Source organism: Triticum aestivum, chromosome 7A (assembly GCF_018294505.1).
Source record: "Triticum aestivum cultivar Chinese Spring chromosome 7A, IWGSC CS RefSeq v2.1, whole genome shotgun sequence".
In the NCBI taxonomy this organism is placed as follows: Eukaryota; Viridiplantae; Streptophyta; class Magnoliopsida; order Poales; family Poaceae; genus Triticum; species Triticum aestivum.
Genome location: NC_057812.1, coordinates 40,665,764 through 40,688,267, shown reverse-complemented (window position 1 = coordinate 40,688,267; position 22,504 = coordinate 40,665,764). Strand labels below are relative to the sequence as shown.

General features: G+C 47.2%; 1 protein-coding gene across 1 annotated transcript; it reads right to left on the bottom strand.

The window, feature by feature from the left end:
* Window positions 1–11,821: 11,821 nt before the first annotated feature.
* On the bottom strand, window positions 11,822–12,258 carry LOC123150232 (uncharacterized). Its single transcript, XM_044570067.1, has one exon. The coding sequence runs from the start codon at window positions 12,095–12,097 to the stop codon at window positions 11,822–11,824; it is 276 nt and encodes a 91-aa protein (XP_044426002.1). The 5' UTR covers window positions 12,098–12,258.
* Between the last annotated feature and the right edge of the window lie 10,246 nt (window positions 12,259–22,504).

Below are 22,504 nucleotides of genomic sequence, written 5' to 3'. Positions count from 1 at the left end.
CACCGGAGTTTGACGGCATCAACTGCTTCGAGTCCATGATCTCATTCTGACCGGCTCGCCGGCTGTCTTGGGCGAGATTTTTGAGTTTTTTTTTTGGCTATTTTCTCTTTGTGGTTGCTTAATCGGTGATGAAGAGACATGTAATATGTACAGGGCAAGACAATGAATTACTTATCGTAAATTATGATGATTTTTCATGCTGTTAGTTTGAGCCATGATTCTCTGTCGTGTCAGATAAAAAACGGCGAGCTCCTTATAAAAACCGCACTTCCTCCCAACTCTGAATGTGACACACTTGAGCTTGAGGAAGAGGAAGCAAATGCATTTTCTCTTCCCTTTTTGTTACATGAGCTTGAGTGCACTTGCTAGGCAGTCATTTGCTTCCTGCAAAAGACGATGGTTCCCCCCTATGTTTGCCCTTAAGTTTACCTTTTTATCGAAATAATAATGATTTGAACAAAGTTTGATCGATTAATACATTTGACAAATAAAAGTTATATATACAGAAAATATAATGTGCGGTGGGGTCAAAAGAATTAAATGCTAAGGAGACCATAATAAATGCGCACACGTACATATGCATTCTAGCAAATGAAAAAAAAATGCTATGAAAACTAAAACAATGAGCAAATAAATATGTTCTCCACCAGCCTTCACGTGTGTGAATAATGATTTCCCTCTGTATAAGTCTCTGCTAGTATGAGCAAATAGCAAGGTCTATTGATTCATCGACACTACAATATTTATTCCTCCTTCCATTTGACATATTAGATTACAAATAAGTGGTGAGTACGGTCACAGAGAAGATAACACGACAAGTGTTAGAGTTGTGTCGAATATAGTGTACAAGGTAGGTTACAGTTGGACTTGTAGTTGTATTATGTTTAGATAGGATATGGAGTCGTGTCCAAGTAGGACACTTGTATCCTAGGCCTCTCTTATATAGCGGGGGTAGACACACGATGTAATCTATGCCAACATAATAACACCGGAACGCAGGGGAAGCCGGCGGCATGTGCCGGTGTCCAGGGCGACCGGGTGCGGTATTGTAGCGGCGTCACGGGGAGGAGCGCCCGTAGTCAAGCCCCGGGGATGTAGCCATATCGGTGAACCTCGTTAACAAATCTCGGTGTCATGTTCGTGTGGATTGCTTGGTCCTCGGATGATCAACGGAGTGCCTCGAATTTATTCTAACAAGTGGTATCAGAGCAAGGTTTGAGATCGAGGCTGATTGTGTTGATCTAGAGGCAAAATTATCGTGGAAGAATCAGTAGTCGGCTAGATGATAAGAATCGGCGTGCGGCACGATCGCGTGGGCGCCGAGCTGACGTACTCGGAGTAGGCAAGGTTGGGACGTGGCTTGTGGCAACGCAGATGCGATCCAGCGGGCACACAGACAACAGCCCAACAAGGACGCGTGCAGGCTGAGGACTCGATTGGTCGCTGAGCGTACATATTCTAGCGATATATGGTGCAATCGGAAACAGCAAGTCATGAGATTTGTTTGGAGACCAAAAGGGGACCGAGTCTTTTGTGGAGACGTACTCTCCTGTCGTGCTTACCGGACAGAGGCACAAACAGAACAATTTGAGCGGAGGGAAAAAGACCATCACGTTGTGCATCCATTGGAAAGCAGAGACTTGGCAAGGCAAGGCTAGCATCATACTAGCATAGCCCGCGCGGCGGCCGCACCATATATCACTAGCATAGCCCGCGCGGCGGACAACAGCCCAAGAAGGACGCGTGCAGGCTGAGGACTCGATTGGTCGCTGAGCGTACATATTCTAGCGATATATGGTGCAATCGGAAACGGCAAGTCATGAGATTTGTTTGGAGACCAAAAGGGGACCGAGTCTTTTGTGGAGACGTACTCTCCTGTCGTGCTTACCGGACAGAGGCACAAACAGAACGATTTCAGCGGAGGGAAAAAGACCATCACGTTGTGCATCCATTGGAAAGCAGAGACTTGGCAAGGCAAGGCTAGCATCATACTAGCATAGCCCGCGCGGCGGCATGCCACGCCCATCGATACAACATATCTATATACGGTGTGATGTTTATTTATGATAAGTACTTTTAGGGTTGTGCTGATAGAATCACACGAAAATAAGATGAGGTGGAAATAGATGTTGATACATGTATAAAATACCAAATGAGGATGATATGATGAAAGCAAGTACATTTATTGCCATGATGCATGATACATGCTATACTAAACAGGAGAACACACACTCATGCATATCTGATAAAATCTACTTATTGGAACTGTGCACAGCCCGGGTTACAAAACAAACATTACACGATGACACTACTGCAGCGAGATAGAAGAAGCGTAGACGATTAATTGCTAGATCAGATCATCTAGTGTAGCCTCCAGCAAGATTAGTGCCTGTCATAAAGTGATAGAGTGCTTTTGCAAATTCCAGAATTTTTTCACTCCATTCATACAAAAAATATTATTACACTATGAAACATATTCATACACCGAAAAATCATTACATCATGCCTACCGAAGGGTTTGAGTTTTCTCGTCTCCTTTTGATTTTGTTTAGAATCCTTGTGAAGCTCGAGATCCTGCAATTGGTAAATTTGGGTACACAGGCTGGTACACTCATTGTGTGCACGTAGCATTTCCCTTTTCTTTTTAATTTGTTGCTTGGTCAGCCCGGAGTGTCGGCCTGTCACTGTTATCGGATTGGTTGCTGTCATTGATCGCTTCCGGATGCATGCAGTGGTTGACTATGACTTGAAAACATCCATGCATGAGAATAGGAAAGGTGATGAGTTTAAGAAAAATGATGATTGGTAGAGGATATTTACAGCCATTGATTAGGTAGAAAATCTCGGTCTCTCTCGGTGCCGCCTGATGTAGAAGGCGAATGGAGGAAGAGACGCATCACACATAGACACGGGAAAAGGAGATAACATGCATCGGCTGTTTATGACTGTATTCCGCTGCCGAGCACATCACGAACACGGAACACATGCACCCACGTACCACACACGACGCAGCCGAAGAACGCAAGCCACGCATGCGAGGTAGCGCGAGGGGCGCGGCCAAAAGCGAGCTAGAGGCAGTCAGCGTGGGTTACCGTCCTGCATCTGATGCGGAGGCGCACAGACAGAAGCTGGGGGTGCCTTCTCGCGTCCGCTTCGACGGTAACCTAACTGACACCGCATCTCTTGACGACGACGACGCACGGCGGACGGCTCCGGTAGCATACGCCGGTGGTCTAGGCGGGCATTGGGTCGAGGCACCGGCGACGTGGGAAACTCGCACGTCAAGCGCGAGGTACACCTGGGCGGCATAGGACGGTGGGGTGCCGGTGGTTTGGGCAGGCATAAGCTTGCACCGTCCGCAAGCTGGGCGAACTCGAGGTCAGAAACGTCAGCACTGCATGCCTCCGCGACGACGCCTCGTTGGGATGGTCCGCCTCTAATGGCCTATCAGGCCGGTACTTGGGCTATAGGTGTTCCTGAACGCGGCGATGATGGTGCGGTGGTGCTCAGCGGCGTTGAGGGCAAACGTCGTCGTTCGCCTCGATCATCTATGCCATGCTTGCCCGGAAATCATCCTCCGGGTCCGCCGACTCTTTCAGAACCACGAGGCTCTCCTGCAGCCATAGCTAGTGCTCATGCGTAGCCTCTGCGGCTCGATGGTCGCCGCCGGAGTCTGTGCATCTGCTTGCGCCCACCGCTTGGCTTCATGTATAGGTGCCGCCACCACTCCTTGGTCATCGGCGACGTCCTGCCGCTGCCCGGGGCCTCCTCCTCCCCGTCGACCTTCTTTGCGGCGCCGACAGCAGGGCTGGTGAGCATCAGCCGCAGCTTCGGATCCGGCATGCACGCCGGCGCCGTGTTCGCGCCTCTATGTGGCTTCCTCGACTCTATCCACCCACTCATCTCATGCAGCGCCACCTCCTTGTACTTGCTGGTTGCCTGTAGTGCCGGTGTGGTGCAGCGTGGGCTAACGGTGGCTGTGGGCTTCGACGGGACAGTGCAATGGCTGCCATCCCTTGCCGCCCGAATAGCATGGTGAGCTCCACCTATGGACGCGGCAAGGCCATGGGTTCCAAACATACGCTGATAGTTGTGCCTATAATGCAAGCAGCGAAAGGAAACACCTATATATAGGATTCCTGAACACACCCAAATCACGAATTAAGCGGCGAGAAACAACTGGAACCATGAACATCGTGCTTCCTCGAGTCTTGCTGCTCATGTTGCTGTCTGTCCGAAAAGAGCATGACAGTGGCGACGGGATTGCATTTGCGGTGGCCCTCGAAGATGCTGGTAGCCTTGCAAACGCCTGCTTCTGCCCCTGCGTGGGGTCGCACACCACCAGCCGGTCCAGAATAGATCGCGCCGGCACCTGCCCCTCCATCGACAACCGGCGTCGGCGGCACCGAGGCCACGATGAAGGGCCGGTCGGCCGGGGCGGGGGCTGGCAGAGGCCTACGGCGAGGCAGCAAAGTGGGATGTGGGCGCCACCAGAATTTAGCAAAGCAACGATCGAGTGGTGAGGTTCAGAAGCGACGCGAGGATGCTCGACACGAATGAAGCGATTCCTTTAGGCGCAAACTGCGGTGTGGCGGTGGCGGCAGGGTTCAAGATAAGAACGGAGTGAGACGTGTGTGATTTGATGAATTCCTTCGTGTGAGAGAGAGAGAGAGAGAGAGAGAGAGAGAGAGAGAGAGGAGACTGGAAGGACCGAGAGAGACTTGGGAACAACCGCTCAAGTAAACGCACGCCAACATGTGGTCCCATCACGGCAACATGCATCAACCAATCCAAATAACATGCACCGTATGTAACTTTGGAAGCAAGAGATGTCAAATCAATCGCATGCACAAACGGACACAGCAAAACGAATGTCCCAGCCCAGACCACACAGGAATAAACAAGTTCAGAAAATCTACGCTAGAACCGTTCCATACCTCCATACACGCGCAATCATGTCCCTTGTCCTGTTGCCGTTGGACCCATACCCGAATAGCCTGATCGCCGCTCCTGGCAGTTCCGATTGGTCGTTCACCCAGCCACACGGCATGTCCCCACTCGGCCGCATGCATGCATCACTGAAATGACTGCGTGCCTCTCTCGCCTCGCACTTGGACGCAGACGCACACCGCTGACAACCGCTTTGCTCATCTCTCCATGATGTACGTGCTTCTCATGCCATGCAAACACCCACGTACACTTTTCCTGCCACATATCCAAGCCATCCTGAGCTATTGCACTCTAGAGCGGTGCATACAAAGAAAAAATACAAAAGACAAACAAGATGCTAGCGCTAGAGCTACACGGCAACTACAACAGCGATGAAGCAATGAAGTTCAAAAAATTTGAATGAAAAACTCACAGCCACACACTAGTTTCTACCCCACCATATCCCAAAGTAATACACGTGTCAAGGAAGGAAATGCCCACAAGTTGCTTTCAACCAAGTGGTTAAACGTCAGGGCAAAAACATCCCCTGAGATAGAGGTTTGGGTATATTGAGCCAGGAGCATATCACGATTTTTGCTTTTAGTACGCAGGGGTGTACCTCATCAGGTTTTGCTTGTGTACTTGGGGCATTGCGGTGGAGCTCGGTTAATTTTTCGCAAGGTCAACCATACGAAGAACCATGGCGTCAACGGGTACCAGGTTTGAGGTGGAGAAGTTCACGGAACTGAAAACCTTTAGTTATGGCAGACAAAGGTGAAACATTTGTTGGCACAACAGGGATGCTTGAAGGCGTTGCGGGAAGTCATGTCAGCTGAGTTGGAATTATCATGTGATGGATCAGAATTCGCAGAAGACGATTTGGGAGCCTCGAGCGTGTCATGCAGTCGAACGAGTTCGGCTGGGTCGGACTAGGCAGTCTGACGAATCGATGCAAGTCGATTAGTATAGAAGACGGTGGTGGGATCGGCGACGGCGACATAGGAGCGTGATGCTGATGATGACCGACTTCTGGGCGTGGAAACACGTGGCGCATGCCGAGGGCTTGTGTGGCTTCGACAAGACTATGGCGCGGGGTTGATTCAAGACGGTGCACATGAGAGCTTGGAGCCGACGAGGCGCGGGGTGGCACGTACAACCACCATGGAGTCATGTTGAAGGCGGAGCTGGATTGGGAGGTTACGGCGTAAGAGCTCAGAGAGTCGAAGCCTATTCAGCGGGGAAAAAGCGAGGGACACGTAGTTCAGAATGGAGTCCAGTGGTCTGATGGAAGCGTGAAACTCGTCATCGATCGGTGATGATCGATGGTACTCTACAGTGGAGGTTGAGTGGTGTGGGTTTGCGACCCTTGAGACTCGACCGGGACAGCGGAGGCTCGACGCGGTAACAGCGTCGAGGCGTGCGGCGCGCACGGGACATGGAGACGGGTCAGGGCTCTGGTGGTCATACATGTGGTGAGACAACTGCGAAATTGACTCGGGATGACAACAGACAACGGTGAAATTCTTTCAAATTTCAGACAGACGGTCAAGAAAGGAGCGGTGATGTTGAGTTCAGGTAACTCTTATGTGTGACATCCAATATGTGAGTTGTTCACTTTCACGCAGGTCATTGATCAGTGCGTGATGGCGTTAATGGTACTTTGAAGTTGGGAGCATAAACTAGAGTAAGAGGAACTTAATTTCGCTCGAGTGTTGACTGTGGTCAAGAAAAGAAGGGACTACAAGTTGCAAGTGGAGTCATATGGAGTCTTTGGAGTAGCAGCGGTACTCATGGGATAAACTCAAGTCCAATGTACATAGAAGTTTGACACATTGACGAATTCAAGGAGGTGAAGAATATTCGCCAAGGTGGAGTTTGTTAGAGTTTTGTCGAATATAGTGTACAAGGTAGGTTATAGTTGGACTTGTAGTTGTATTGTGTTTAGATAGGATATGGAGTCGTGTTCAAGTAGGACACTTGTATCCTAGGCCTTTCTTATATAGCGGGGGTAGACACACGATGTGACCTATGCGAACATAATAGCACAGGAACGCAGGGGAAGCCGGCGGCATGTGCCAGTGTCCAGGGCGACCGGGTGCGGTATTGTAGCGGCGTCACGGGGAGGAGCGCCCGTAGTCAAGCCCCGAGGATGTAGCCATATCGGTGAACCTCGTTAATAAATCTCGGTGTCATATTCGTGTGGATTGCTTGGTACTCGGATGATCAACGGAGTGCCTCGAATTTATTCTAACAACAAGAACTGAATGAATGCAAAGACATATGGGAATAAGAGACATCGGGAGAGAAACTGGTAGTTCTAATCTTGTTATGTAATCATTACTCGTTTCCTGGTTGTATGTTTTAGCTTTTCAGTTTGTAGGTTGTCTGTTGCAAATAAAATAGAACCTGTCACGTGTATGTGCACGCACAGGATTACATTGAGTCGTAGTTGTCTTGGTCAGCCTCCGATCGATCTTCCGTGTGAGGGCATGGGTAATAGGATCATGGGTGACTCAGTGATGTAATCAGCCACGTTTCGGTTGTGCGTGTTGCCGAAAGACTAATAAAGAGAAGAAACAAAAAAGACGCAGCAGAATGCGTCAGTAAAAGAAAAAGGAAAGACGCAGCAGTACGCGTCGCAAAAGAACCTCCTCTCCCCCTGTGTGTCCGGTGTGTTCATCACCGCGAGGGAAAGTGATCCGGCCAGCGACCCTTACTAAATGAATCGAGTGCAGTGTGATATTTCCATTACCGCTGATACGCCTCCCATGATGTATCTGTGGACACCAAAGATAACAGCCCTTTGAGAAAAATCATCTACAGGTGGTCTATGTTTCACCAGTGGCAAGCTTAGACTTAACTCTGTGAAAAATATTCATAGCATTACAAGACTTATTGCATGACCCAAAAAGAAATCATATAACATGCATTAACTGGATTCTTCTTCGCCTTCTTCGTCTTCTTGCAGCCAATAGAGGATAACACGTCGAGTTGTCTATCTAGCTGTTTGCAGTAGGTTCCGGAAGAAAGGTTCTGGTTGTCCAATGAATAGGATTCGATTAGCTCTCTTGTCTTTTGTATGTTCATTTACAGGCCAAAAAGGATGATTTTTTTTTCTTTCTCGTGACGCAGAAGTTAGGATTACACAAGAATACAAGTTTATAGTTATCATTGATGGGTCCTTCAATTAGATCAATGTTTGCATATGTAAAATGTCATCATGTAGATGGATATACGATTGCCTGTCCTCATACTGTGTTTTGTAATGTTTTATGTTATTTGGTTGAGCGGAGTTATAAAATCAAATAGCAGTTGTTCACTCAACTAAACTTAAGTGGTGGCTCAGTGGATTAATCGGGCTCCTCATGCCTGACCTTGTCCCAATGGTTGTGCGACTTTTATTCCTCATTCATGGGCCTAATGGCCATCTTTTCTCCCTAGTTGCCTGCCATCCATCACCCCCGTGCAGTCCATCGCCTAGCGAATGGCGAGAAGGGCGATGGCAGCCACAACCCATCAGGTTCATCTCGGCACTAAACTATTTCCCTCTAGTTTTACTTTATGTATTGTAATGCATCTTGGGGTAATACACTTCTATCTGTATCCTTGCATTCAATTTTGCAGAAGTTATATATTGACTTGTAATATAGGCAAGCAGTTAGCAGTTTATTAGAAGTTTTACAATATTATGTCTTAAGTTTACTGTTTTTACTGTTGCAGCAAACATATAAGTAAATTCTCCACCCACCTTCACTTGTGCGAGTAATGCTTTCACTATATATCTAAGTCTACAACTGCATGAGCAGATAGCAAGGTTCAGTAATTCATCCACATTGTTTGATATTTCCTTCTTCATTTATCTCACATGTAAAGACACGAACGAATAGGTGCGAGCACACAAAAGGAGAAGAGGACGAGAGAAGAATCAGATGGATGCAATGAACATCTAGGAATCAGAGACATCGGGAGAGTAACAATATTTACCCAATGTATACATTGGCCCAGAGCTAACACCATGGTCTCGACAAGCCTCAGGAGTCCGGCAACTAACACCATGGTCTCTACAAACCTCATGAATTCGTCGACATTATGGAACTGGTCTGCCTCGGTGACAGCATGCCTGAGCATCTTTAGCTGCAATCGAGCTTGTCTCTTCACTGTCAGTAAACATATACTCGACTTGTCGTCCACTATACCTTGCTGCCTCCCAGTTACTTGAATGAGACACTGTTTTGGCAGCAATTTCGTTCTTGTAACCGGTTCGAGAGACAATTTCAAGAGGAAAAGTGATGCTAGGCTAATTTTGCGAGTTTTCCCGTGAGTATATGTTACCCCAACTATGAACATGGCGCATTAGCCACATAGTTTAGTGTGAGCTTGGAGTTTGGACATCTAACGAGTTGCAATTCACACGCATTCACTTCTTTCTTGATTAGTTTCTCTGAATATCCTTACCACGTCAAACCTTAACTACCTGGCCAATTATTTCCTCAACTATGCAAATAACAAAAGTTTATCAAAGGAATCACGACAGACTCAAGTCCATTTGCCTATACAGATCAGAAAATAAGGGTGGGTGATGTCTACTATTCACCAGGGGACATTCCAGGTCAGAATCAATGACACCAATGGTCCCCAATTTGCTGGTGGTAAAGGTTTAAAACAAGGTGACCCCCATTCACCCCTGTTGTTTAATTTAGTGGCTGATGTCTTTTCTAAGATGCTGCAGAAAGCTGTTAATAATAACTTGATATGTGGGCTTCTGCCTAATGCAATTCCTGGGGGAGTGGTCAGCCTGCAATATGCTGACGATACTATCCTGTTTCTTGATAGTTCTATTGAATGTGCCAAGAACCTGAAGTGGATATTAACTTGCTTTGAGAAACTTTCTGGTTTGAGAATTAACTTTCACAAGAGTGACCTGCATACTATCAATATAACTGATCAAATGGCTAAGGAATTTGCTCAGGTGTTTTGTTGTCAATTGGGGTTTTTTTCCCTTTAAGTACTTAGGTGTGCCTCTGCACTTTAAAAAACTTAGAAAAGAAGACTTACAACCCATTATAGACAGGATTATCAAGAACATAGCTGGGTGGCTGAGGAGATTTCTCTCCTATAGAGGCAAATTGATTCTGCTTACTACTTGCATTGCTAGTATCCCTACCTATCTGATGCCTACTGTTAAATTCCCTAAATGGGCCATTGACATGATTACTTCTCATATGTCCCATTTTTCTGGGGGAATGTGGGAGATACTCATAAATATCATCTTGCTAGCTGGGGACTGATTTCCAGGAGGAAGGAGTATGGTGGTTTGGGGGTGCCCAATCTTAGGGATTTTAATATGGCCCTCTTGGCTTCCCAGGGAAAAAGATTTTTTGATAATAGAGCTAGTGACTGGAAAAAGATTTTGGCTTACAAATACAATATTGATAACCCAAACCCTTTTAGTACTAGAACTACCATGGGATCCCCATTCATGAAAAGTCTAGCCTGGGCTTTGGCTACAGCTAAGAACTTTTATAGGTGGATCCCTGGAGATGGTAAAACTATTGCCTTTTGGCATGACACATGGCTCGGGGATTGTTCCCTGAAAACTGCCTTTTGGGACTTGTTTGAAATCTGTCAACAACAAGAAGCTACTCTGGCTCAAGTATGGGTTGGGGGTGAACTCCAACTAACCTTTAGGAGATGTGTGAATGAAAAAACTCTATCCAGATGGAGTGATCTCATTAATCTAATGAAACAAGTTGTTCTATCTGATTCACCAGATCAACCTGTGTGGCGGCTGGAACCATCTGGTAGTTATTCGGTCAAGTCTTTTTACAAACTAATTAACTTTGGAGGGATCACTTCTGAGATCAGAGACGATATATGGAAAATTAAAGTCTCCCCTAATCTTCATGTCTTCCTTTGGTTGATTTATTACAATAAGAGCCTGACCAGAGACAACTTAGCCAAACGTAGACATGTAGAGGATAAGACTTGTGTCTTTTGTGAGGAATTAGAAACTATCCAACATCTGTTTTTTGAATGCATTGAATAAGAGCCTGACCAGAGACAACTTAGCCAAACGTAGACATGTAGAGGATAAGACTTGTGTCTTTTGTGAGGAATTAGAAACTATCCAACATCTGTTTTTTGAATGCATTGTTGCCAGACAGGTTTGGGAACTGTTAGCTGATTGCTTTAAGATTAATGTACCTAATTCTTTTACTGTGTTATCCTCCTTCTGGAGGAAAAGAAAACAATGTGAAGCTCTGAATATATCCACTACTGCTACCTTGTGGAGCTTATGGCGTTTGCGAAATGACTTTGTTTTTCAGGGGCGAAGATGGCGAAATATACGCTGTGTTTTGAATCTGTTGGGGGCAACGATCAGGCAGTGGAAGATCTTGTGCTCAGAAAATCAGGGTGTGCTTCTCCTCCGCTGTTTAAAGCTGCTGGACTACCGAAGAGGGGAATTGCTTAGGATCGCCTGGCGCTGATTGAAAAATAAAAGACCCTGGACCCTTAGCTGGGGCATGTATGGCTAGTTGTCTACGACTAGTGTATATGTTTTTACTGGCTTTGCGTCCATTCATGAGACTTGTGTGCTGGTAAAAGCACCAACTGTAATAGGGTTAGTTGTTTGAACCCTGCTCATGTTTCAGTCTGTGACAACTACTCTTTGGCTGTTGTCGAGCGCTGCTTAACAGTATGTGTGTGTTGGTTTGCCTTGGCTTTAATAAAAAGTTGGGGCGGGGGAAACCCCTTTCATTTCAAAAAAAAAGATCAGAAAATAAAACAACTTGGTTACAATTTACTCTGTGGACAACCTGTGTCTTGCTTCAGTTAGAAGCACATGTTAGCAACGAATGAACAGTCACACCCGCCGGTTGATATTCACTGATTAATGACACACAATGGTCTCAAAGCAGTCGATCCCATCAAACTCCGGCACGAACCGCGGCAGCGGTGACTGCGATTTCCCCTTGCCCGCCTGCTGCTCTTCCTCCACCAGCAGACCGCCCTGCTTTCCCTGTTTCCCAGCTGATCCAGTCTGCTCGTCCTCCTGTAGCTTCGACCCCCGCCAGCAGAGCCGAGCCCTGCTGCCGCTGCTGCCCGCGCCGGGGGCGATGTCTACCGACGACATGCTCGGCATGGAGATGGCCAGCACCTTGTCCATAATCGATCAGAGATGGGGATAATACCTCTAGCAGCTCCGGCGGCCCACGCTTTCTTGCACGCACGCTCTCCGACTTTTCTTCAATCGATCGATGGCTCTGCTTGGTTCCGTCTTGCTCGGCTTGGTAACGATATAGAGGCCACGCGATCCAACTTATATACTGTGGGGCATGGACATGGAGGAAGCTTTGGATATGGCGTGGTGGAAGTGGCAACCGGCTCGCAGATTTGTGGCCTCGCTCTTTTTTCCGTTTCTCGGGTGCTGCGTTCTCTGCCTTGTGTTCCCACATGACCATGGCATGACGTGTCCGCACTGTCCTTGTTTCAAACAAAAACCATCGTCCATCACACACAACTCATTTTTTTTACATCATTTTCACTTCAAACTTTTTTCATGTCTAAAACCGGAGCCCGAAAGCACAGTTGCTGTTTTTCATGTTTAAAACCGAAGCCCGGAAACACGATTTTAAACATGGAAAAAGTTTAAAGTGAAAATGATTTAAAAAAACGAAGTTGTGTGTGGTGAGCGGTGGTTTTATTCGAAATGATGATATTTCGTGGGAGAGTATTCAGTTTATACACAAAGTGTATCAAGTTTTTGCTATAATGCTCACAAATATTTACCACGCTCTACAATGGTCCACTGAAGACAACATGCCAAGATTCATCACTTTCGGAGCTCGTTTGCATGCTACGTAGAACCGAAGCTTTTTTTATCCTTTTTAAAAACCAAAAAATCAGTTAATGTTTTAATAATAGCAAACCAACTCAAAAAGTTCTAAAATTTGAGCACGAGGTTTCAAATGATTTGCAGTTTTTTTATGAAAAGGAGGTTATCTCCCGGCCTCTGCATCAGAATGATGCATGCGGTCATAAATGATTTGTAGTAAACATGGAAAAAGTTTCATGTGGAAATGATGTGGAAAAACTGAGTGGTGTGTGGGCGTTGGCGGAGTTATATAGGTGTCGAAAGACATTGAAAACCCATTGCTCCGCCCATGCAGGGGGCATCTCTGTTTGCCCCAAAAGGATCTAAAAAACAATTGCATTTTCTCCCAAATCAAAATCGTTTGGTACCCCTCCTGTCTAGCGCGCCGCCATGCCCCCAAACCCATCCATGCCGGCACGGACCTCCTCCTACCGCCATCGCACACGCGCGCACACGTTCAGTGCGCCCGCGAACGCCAGCACACGTGACAGCCTCCCAGGCTAGCACCCACACGGCGGTCAGTGCACCCGCAGAAGCTAATACGCGCGACAGCCAGCCGGCCAGGTCAGCCATGTCATGCACGAGGTCAACTTGTCGCCCGATGGAACTCCTCCATCGACGCCATTGTCGCTGCGGGCTCCGGCGATCCCTCCTTCCCAACACTATTCGCCGCCTCCGTCCATTGTAGCCATCGCGAGGTGCTAGCTCCTTCGCTAGTTGCCCCTGACCATGGTCGAGATCTTGGCTTTCTCGATCCTGAGCTCGTCGCCGGCGGACATCGTGGTTGCCGGCTACACCATGCGCATTTCCTGGAGACCATATATAGAGAGAGAGGGAGCAAGGGAGAGAGAGTGAGAGGAGATGCCTGCAGGGTGTAGAACGCACGGAGGTTAGGCGATGGAGACCATGACAAGGAGCACACCGAGCCTGGGCTAGCTGCGGCAGGAGCTGACAGCACATGGAAGCGGCGATGGTGACCTCGATCAGGGTTTAGGCTGAGGCAATTCCTTGAGTAGACGATCGTGGAGGCGAGGGAAAATAAATCACCACTCTAGTCTAATTTTGGGAGGGGCCGTGGAGAATGTAAACTTCTTTTTTTGGTGGAAGGACGTGAAGCTTTCAAGTACAACTGCGATTGGATTTTTTATTACTTTTTTTGGGTTCAAGGACGTGATGATATTAGGTACAATTGAGATTGTTTTTTCTTTCTAGTCTTTACAACCGAGACAGGATGTGAGGCTTTTAGGTAAAATTGAGATCGGATTTTTTTAGTTTTAAACTATTGAGAGAAATGCATTTTTTCTGATTGAGGATTTTAAGATTAGATCTAAACCGTAATAATTTGGGCCAATCAAATGAACTGCTCGTAAAAACTAATTAACGTGCTAATTAAAGGTAACTGTAGCTATAACTCTATTTAGTGGATGACTTAGAATTTGTCGACCGTTGCAGCTCCTACGATGTCCTCTTGCCCTTTTATGAGTGTTGATCCATCAGCCGAGTGACATGTGATCGTCCGAGTGCCATTGAGTTGTCCGAGTGAAGTCCCTCGTGTGTACATCCGAATGTTGGCATGGTCCAGGGACCTACCTATGTTGGTGATAGGCCCCATGTGGGTCCGAAATGATGGGCTCTTGACCCTACCTGGAATAAGTGACTGTTAGAAATATGCTCTAGAGGCAATAATAAAGTGATTATTATTATTATTATATTTTCTTAATTGTGATAAAGGTTTATTATTCATGCTATAATTGTATTGACCAGAAATTTAAATACATGTGTGGATACATAAACAAATACCGTGTCCCTAATAAGCCTCTATTGGACTAGGTCGTTGATCAAGAGATGGTTAAGATTTCCAAACCATAGACATGTGTTGTCACTTGATAACGGGGTCACATCATTAGGAAAATGATGTGATGGACAAGACCCATCCATTAGCTTAGCATATGATTGTTCAGTTTATTGCTACTGCTTTCTTCATGTCGAATACATATTCCATCGACCATGAGATCACGCAACTCCCGGATACCGGAGAAATTCCTTGTGTTCTATCAAACATCACAACGTAACTGGGTGATCATAAAGATGCTATACAGGTATCTCCGAAGGTGTATGACATGTTGGCATGGTTCGAGATTGGGATTTGTCACTCGTTGTATCGGAGAGGTATCTTTGTGCCCTCTCGATAATACACATCACAAGAAGCTTGCAAACAAAGTGACTAAGGAGTAAGTTACAAGATGATGTATTAGGGAACGAGTAAAGAGGTTTGCCGGTAACGTGATTGAACTAGGTATGGAGATGCCGACGATCGAATCTCGGGCAAGTAACATACCGACATCGTAGTTGTGGTGCTGCAAGCGGCATGGCTAAATGTTGCAAACCGCGACAAAAATGTTGCAACGATACTGCAAGCAACAGCAACATATGTTACAACCGTTCTGATAAAATTGCTACAACCGTCAAAGGAGGATGTTGCAACCGGTGAGATGACATGCTATGATCGACGAGGGACGACATGCTACAACCAGCTAGGAGGATGTTGCGACCGGCAGAAAAAAAATGTTACAAACGATGGGATAAAATGCTACAAGATTGACTGAGACTTCGTTAAATCTCTGTCGACTTATTTTTAGCAAGCCCTTAAGGAAAAAGCACATATACACATACAAGTACGGAAATATAAGAAGGATACAGGCAGCGACACCATCGCACCCAAACCACAAATAAGCCCCTCACAAAATTGAAATCACAGAGAAGGCCAGGAATGTCTTCTTCTTCCTCACGGACATGGAGCGCCCAAATCCTCTGCTGTTTCTGAAGAAGGTGAGCATCGTCAGCCCAGACGAACTATGGAGTTGAAGAAACCCCTTACCAAGAGGCATTTTTTTGAATTTTCACCAGGGAGGGAGAGAACTCCCACACCTGAATTGTATACATTTGCCTATAAGACTTCGCAGCCTTTTGCCGGATGGGCTCAAGTGAACCAGAATTACAGGGGGCACAGGAGGAGAAGAGATAAAGCAAAAACAACACACACCACAACATATAAACAGGGGAAAATAAAGAGGGAAGACACGCCCGGACACAACACAAATGAAAGGATCGATATGGTTGACTAGAGGGGGGGGGTGAATAGGCAACTAACAATTTTAGCTTTTCTTTAACAATTTAAACTTTGCATCAAAGTAGGTTGTCTAGATATGCAACTAGGTGAGCAACCTATATGATGCAACAAGGAGAGGAACACAAGCAAGCAAGAGATGAGAAACAAATAAGCTTGCTCAAATAAAGGCACGAGATAACCAAGAGTGGAGACGGTGGAGACGAGGATGTGTTGCCGAAGTTCCTTCCCTTTGAGAGGAAGTACGTCTCCGTTGGAGCGGTGTGGAGGCACAATGCTCCCCAAGAAGCCACTAGGGCCACCGTATTCTCCTCACGCCCTCACACAATGCGAGATGTCGTGATTCCACTATTGGTGCCCTTGAAGGCGGCGACCGAACCTTTACAAACAAGGTTGGGGCTCTCTCCACAACTTAATTGGAGGCTCCCAACAAAACCACGAAGCTTCACCACAATGGAATATGGCTTCAAGGTGACCTCAACCGTCTAGGGTGCTCAAACACCCAAGAGTAACAAAATCCACACAAGAAAGTATGGGGGAAGCAAAAATCCTTTGGTGGAAGTGTAGATCTAGGTCTCCTCCTTCAATCCCTAGCAAATCAACAAGTTTGAGTGGCTAGAGAGAGAGATCGGGCAAGAGAGCTTGAGGTGCATTAATGGTGGAGTGGGAGAGGTCAAAGGTGAGAGTGGTAGGTGGGAGAAGCTCTCTTAAATACCAACCCTCTAAATCCAGCCGTTGATGCGCTTTCAGCCCCGCAGCGGTACAATCGGTCCTTGTCCCGGTACAACCGGGACACACGGTGTAGCTGCAGAACCCTACCAGGCGGTACAACCGGGCCACTAGGCGGTGGTACCAGTTTAAGAGAATGACCGGACCAACCGCCCAGCCACCGCACAACTACCGCCTCGAAACAGAGACGAGACCGGTACTTGAGCGGTGCAATACCGGAACAACCGCATGACCTTGAGCTTTTGGGCGGCGAAGTTCTGAGCGGAAGAACCGCTCAGACCACCGGTGGTACCGGTCAACGAGGATCGACTGGATCAACCGGGCCACCACCGCACAACTACCGCCTCGGAACAGAGACGAGACCGGTACTTGAGCGGTGCATGGTCGGACCACCGTCCTAGCCTTTGTTGAGCAAGGTGGCGGTACCACCGCCCGGAGGCAGCAGTACAACCGCTCGGTCAAAGTAGGAGAGCGTGAAGGTCCAGCGGTACAACCGCTCCAGGGAGTGGTACAACCGCTGGGAAGAGCAGAAACACGAAGGAAAGATAGGGGGATCTCTCTCTCACAACTGAGGAAGACAAAGGAGGGGTGAGGAAAGTGTACGTGAACTGATTCCCCCAGAGCTTCCTAATGAGGATTCCCTCTTGATAGTACGGGAACTCTACGACCAAAGAAAATAAAAGCGTAGAGGACACGTCTTTGATCTTTTCCTACGAGAGGCAATAGCAATCCGATGTAAGCCTAAGCATCGAGAACCTGAAACATATAACACACGATTAGACCACAAAGGGTTGTCATCATCATCCAAAACATAAAGTAGGGAAATGCTCTTTCAATCTCCCCCTTTTTGGTGGATGATGACAACAACACGATTTGCAAGAGACAAGTCAAAGAATTCTAGACGGAACTCCCCCTGAATGTGTGCCCCAATAGGAACTAGCTGTTAGAAAGCATGGGCACACTTATAGGACTAGACTCCCCCTAGATTTTATAGACTCACCACCCTGAGCACAAAAAGGAGAGACAATATAATACTTAGAGTGCAATAAAAACAAAAAAGACCGATGAACGAAAAGGTAAGAGGAGTAACATAAGTCTCACACACGGCAAGGAATGAAACAAGTCCACGAACAAAGACCGACACTAAAACACGAGAAAAAAAGGAAAAAACCCATGCATGCAAATCCCCGAAACCTATAGAACCCTCTCCCCTTTGGCATCAAAACACCAAAAAGGAAAAGAGCGAAGCTAGCGTCCCAAAGCTCAGGCGTCCTCCTCTGACTCCTCGGTCGCATCTGGATCCTCATCATCAGAGTCGTCATCGTCGTCGTGATCGGATTCTTCCATGGCATTGTCAGCTGCTGCAAATGAGGAGGATGGCTGGGGAGGGGCTTCATCATCAGTCCAGGTGCTATGGGTGGAAATCCAACGCTCCTCTGGGGTGATGCTCTTCTCAGAGCCACTCTGAACCGGCATGTTGAGGTGCTTCATCATTGCAATTTGGCGACGTCGTGCAAGCTTCTCATTGACATGTGCCTCATACATCTTCTTCTGGATGTCAGCCTGGAGACAAAAGGTCTTCTTCACCTTGGCAGTGAGTTTGGCCACCCACGAGGGCTTGGTCCCTGGCTCCAGCTCAAAGTCCTCATCGTCAGAAGTAGCACAGACATCCTCAGGAGCATTTTTAGGGAAGCGAGACTTGGCATGCTTCTTCTTCTTAAGGAGCTTGACTTCATGAACAGTGAGGTTGTCTGGAGACGTGAGGAGCTCTCCAGGACGACGAACAACCCACACAGAGTTCAGAAAGCACATGACAAACGGGGCATAGATTGGGACTTTACGGTAGATTACCATGTTGTACATCTCATGCCACATCCAATTTGACACATCAAACGTTGCTCCTGTCCCCACCATGGTCTTCATAGAAACCATCAAATCAACCAGATAACCATGAATCTCATCTTGATTGACCACCTTGGGCAAGAGCACATTGCGGAACACTCGGTGCATGATGTCATAGACCTTCTCCAAATCCTTGGATTCTCCAATAATCCCACGGCCCCGAATGTACAGAGGGGCAAGCTTCTCCTTAAGCATGGACTCAGGAAAGTCATGAGGATGAATGCCACCCCTTCCTTCCAGACCGTTATCCTCGTACCTAATAGCATTGCAGAATGCCCTCCAGGGAACGTGAAACAGTTCATCATGACACATGAAGGTGAGAGTGCGCGCATCATCTTCCCCATAATGAACCGTGGCATCGAACGGATGGATGAGTTGAACATCAAAGTCACAGTTGACTGACATAAGCTTGATAAGATCAAACTCCTCGCAGAGAGCCAACGCCTCACCAAAATACTCCATGTTGTTCCTCCAATGGTCAAGATCAATTGTCCACTGCTTGGCATATCTGTTCTTGTTGTTCTCAAAGAGTTCATGAACAATCCGCACTTGCATCTCATTCTAGAACTGAACGGTGGTCCAGTGGGGAGCAATGGGAACCTCATACGGATTCTTTGATCGGTAGGATTCCCAATACTTGGCTTTCCAACGATGCAACGGCATAACCACATGTTGCTTAGCAGCTGCAGACTTTTCACGACGAGTGGGCTTGGTGGGAATCACAACTTCTTCTTCATCATCAGACACAACCGGGCACAGGGTCCTTCGTGCCCTCTTCTTGGTCTTGCGAGGAGCAGAGTGAGATCTAGAGCCACCTGAACACACACACGAAAAGAACACACAAAAACCCAACACGAATGAGAGGATTGCACCCACCAGGAGAAAAGGAACAAGTTGCAACAACAGAGAAGATAGAACAGTGCTTTGTGGTTGATATACTCCGGTTGTACGGATCTTCCGCCGGTAGTGCCGCTCCAGCGGTTGTACCGCCCGGAGGGGCGGTAGAACCGCTGACAGTGGCACCACCAGAAAAGATAGATCTAACTGAGGCATACGAGTCACACAAGTAATATTCCGAATTCTAAGTGTTGCAAACAAGACAGGAGGCAACCAAAGATCTCTTCTACTCCATAGTTCAACCACTAATCGCGGAAAGTTAAGTAATGCCCTAGACAAGGAAGAACCCTAGAAATAACTAGGAGCAAAGAACACGAGGCATTACCACCATCCATGGGAAGAGATCGGGAGGCCTCCACGGAGAGAATCCACGGAGAGCCAAGGATCCGAAGCGCGAGACACACTCCGGGGCAGGGGTAGAGATGGCCGACGGCTAGGGCAAAGAGAAGAGGAACGAGGATAAAGGGAAAAAGACAACCCTTCAGCCCCGTCGAGTATATATAGGCCCGTAGACACGCCCCGGTAGAACCGCTAAGGGGAGCGGTTGTACCGCTCGTCTGGTGCAGACCGGTGGTTGGAGGCGATACTTCCAGTGCCTGGGAGGCAGCGGTAGTACCGCTTCGGTAGTACCGGACGTAGGTTACCATGGGTTGGGCGGTGAAACCGCCCAAGCACCGATCCATTGGGACGGTACAACTCGGTACCAGCTGTAGAACCGCCCGTGATACCGGTTGTACCACCCGACCACCTATACCCAAGCCAAGATCAAATGAGTGCAATTCGAAGGGAGGAAGAAAGAGCACAAAAGCAACACCCAAGGAGAACCCAACACAAAGAGCAAAGAAGGAACGAGAGAAAACAACACGAGGACAACAAGCTAACTCCAACCTCTCGAAGAGAGGACGGTGGCCGAGGCCACCTATGTTTGAGTCAATTGGTATGGCACCGCGAAGAATTATCCTTGGGTCCATGACCAAAACTCGTCTTTGAAGCACAAGTACCATCAAACATGGCTAATGTGAAAGACTCGATCAATTTATGCATAATAGGGGGAGGGAGAGTTCATTGAGAGAACATCACTCCCCCTATGTTCATGCCTACATCTAAACAAGACAACATGTTGAGTACGGTGGGGTGTGCAAGAGTTCAAGCAACATTGCTCGAATCAATGATATTTAGCTCATGCCTTAACTCGCGAAATCTTGCTTCATCCAAGGGCTTCGTGAAGATATCTGCAAGGTTATCATGAGTGTTGACATAGTTGAGCTCGATCTCTCCTCGCCTAATGTGATCCCGGATGAAGTGATACCGGATCTCAATATTCTTCGTCTTGAAGTGTTGCACCGGGTTGAGAGAGATCTTCATGGCACTTTCATTATCACACCAAAGGGGCACTTTGTCACAAATGACACCGTAATCCTTTAGAGTTTGCCTCATCCATAAGAGTTGTGCACAACAACTCCCGGCTGCAACATACTCCGCCTCGATGGACGAGAGAGACACACAACTTTGCTTTTTGGAAGACCAACTTACCAAAGAGCAACCAAGGAATTGGCACCCTCCGGAAGTGGACTTCCTATCCACTTTGTCTCCCGCCCAATCGGAATCCGAGTACCCTACAAGCTTGAAGTTTGATCCCCTTGGATACCATAAGCCAAAGTTTGGGGTATGAGCCAAATATCGAAAGATTCGTTTGACCGCCACATAGTGACTTTCCTTAGGTGCGGCTTGAAACCGTGCACAAATTCCCACACTCAACATGATATCCGGTCTAGATGCACAAAGGTAAAGCAAGGAACCAATCATAGAGCGATATACCTTTTGATCCACCACTTTACCATTGGGATCTAAGTCAAGTTGGCACTTGGTGGGCATTGGAGTGGAAGCCGGCTTGACGTCACTTAGTTTGAATCTCTTGAGCATGTCTTGAGTGTATTTGGATTGATTGATGAAGGTTCCTTCTCTTCTTTGCTTCACTTCGAACCCTAGAAGGAACTTCAACTCTCCCATGGAGGACATCTCGAACTTTGAGGTCATGAGAGTGGCAAATTCCTCATTGAAAGCTTTGTTAGGAGAACCAAAGATAATGTCATCAACATATAATTGGCACACAAACAACTCCCCTTTGACCTTCTTAGTAAAAAGAGTGGGGTCGATTAGCCCAACTTCAAAACCACGATCTTGTAGCAACTCAGTAAGGTGGTCATACCACGCACGTGGGGCTTGTTTAAGGCCATAGAGTGCCTTATCGAGTTGATACACATGATCGGGAAGGTAGGGATCCTCGAACCCGGGGGTTTGCTTGACGTAAACCAATTCATTAATAGGACCATTAAGAAAAGCACTCTTCACATCCATTTGTTGTAACTTAAAGTTATGATGAGAAGCATATGCAATCAACATGTGAATGGATTCAAGACGAGCAATGGGAGCAAAGGTTTCACCATAGTCGATACCCTCGACTTGGGAGTAGCCTTGTGCTACCAAACGAGCCTTGTTGCAAATGATCACCCCATGGGCATCTTGCTTGTTCTTGAATATGCACTTGGTTCCAATGACATTGTGGTTCCCCGTTGGCCTTGGCACCAATCTCCACACTTTGTTGCGCTCGAAGTTGTTGAGTTCTTCATGCATGGCATTGAGCCAATCCAGATCTTCTAGTGCCTCATAGACCTTGTGGGGTTCCACACAAGAGACAAACGCGTGATGCTCACAATAATTTGCTAATTGTCTACGAGTGCTTACCCCCTTTCTTAAGCTTCCAAGCACATTCGTCATGAGTTGATCCTTGGTGGAGAGCTTGGATGCAATCTTGGCGGCACGACACTGTAATTCCTCCTCGGTGGTGAGTTGAGGAGCGGTTACTTGATCATCTTTAGCTCTATCATGAACTTGTTCTTGATCTTGAACTTGCTCGGGGGAGAGAACTTGACCTTGGGCATCACTTGGTGTGTCAACACCGTCTTGAGTATGATCTTGCCCTTGGTCTTGTTCATGAGGTTGAGGGCCTTCACTTTGTTCTTCGGAAGCGTGTGGGCCTTGGG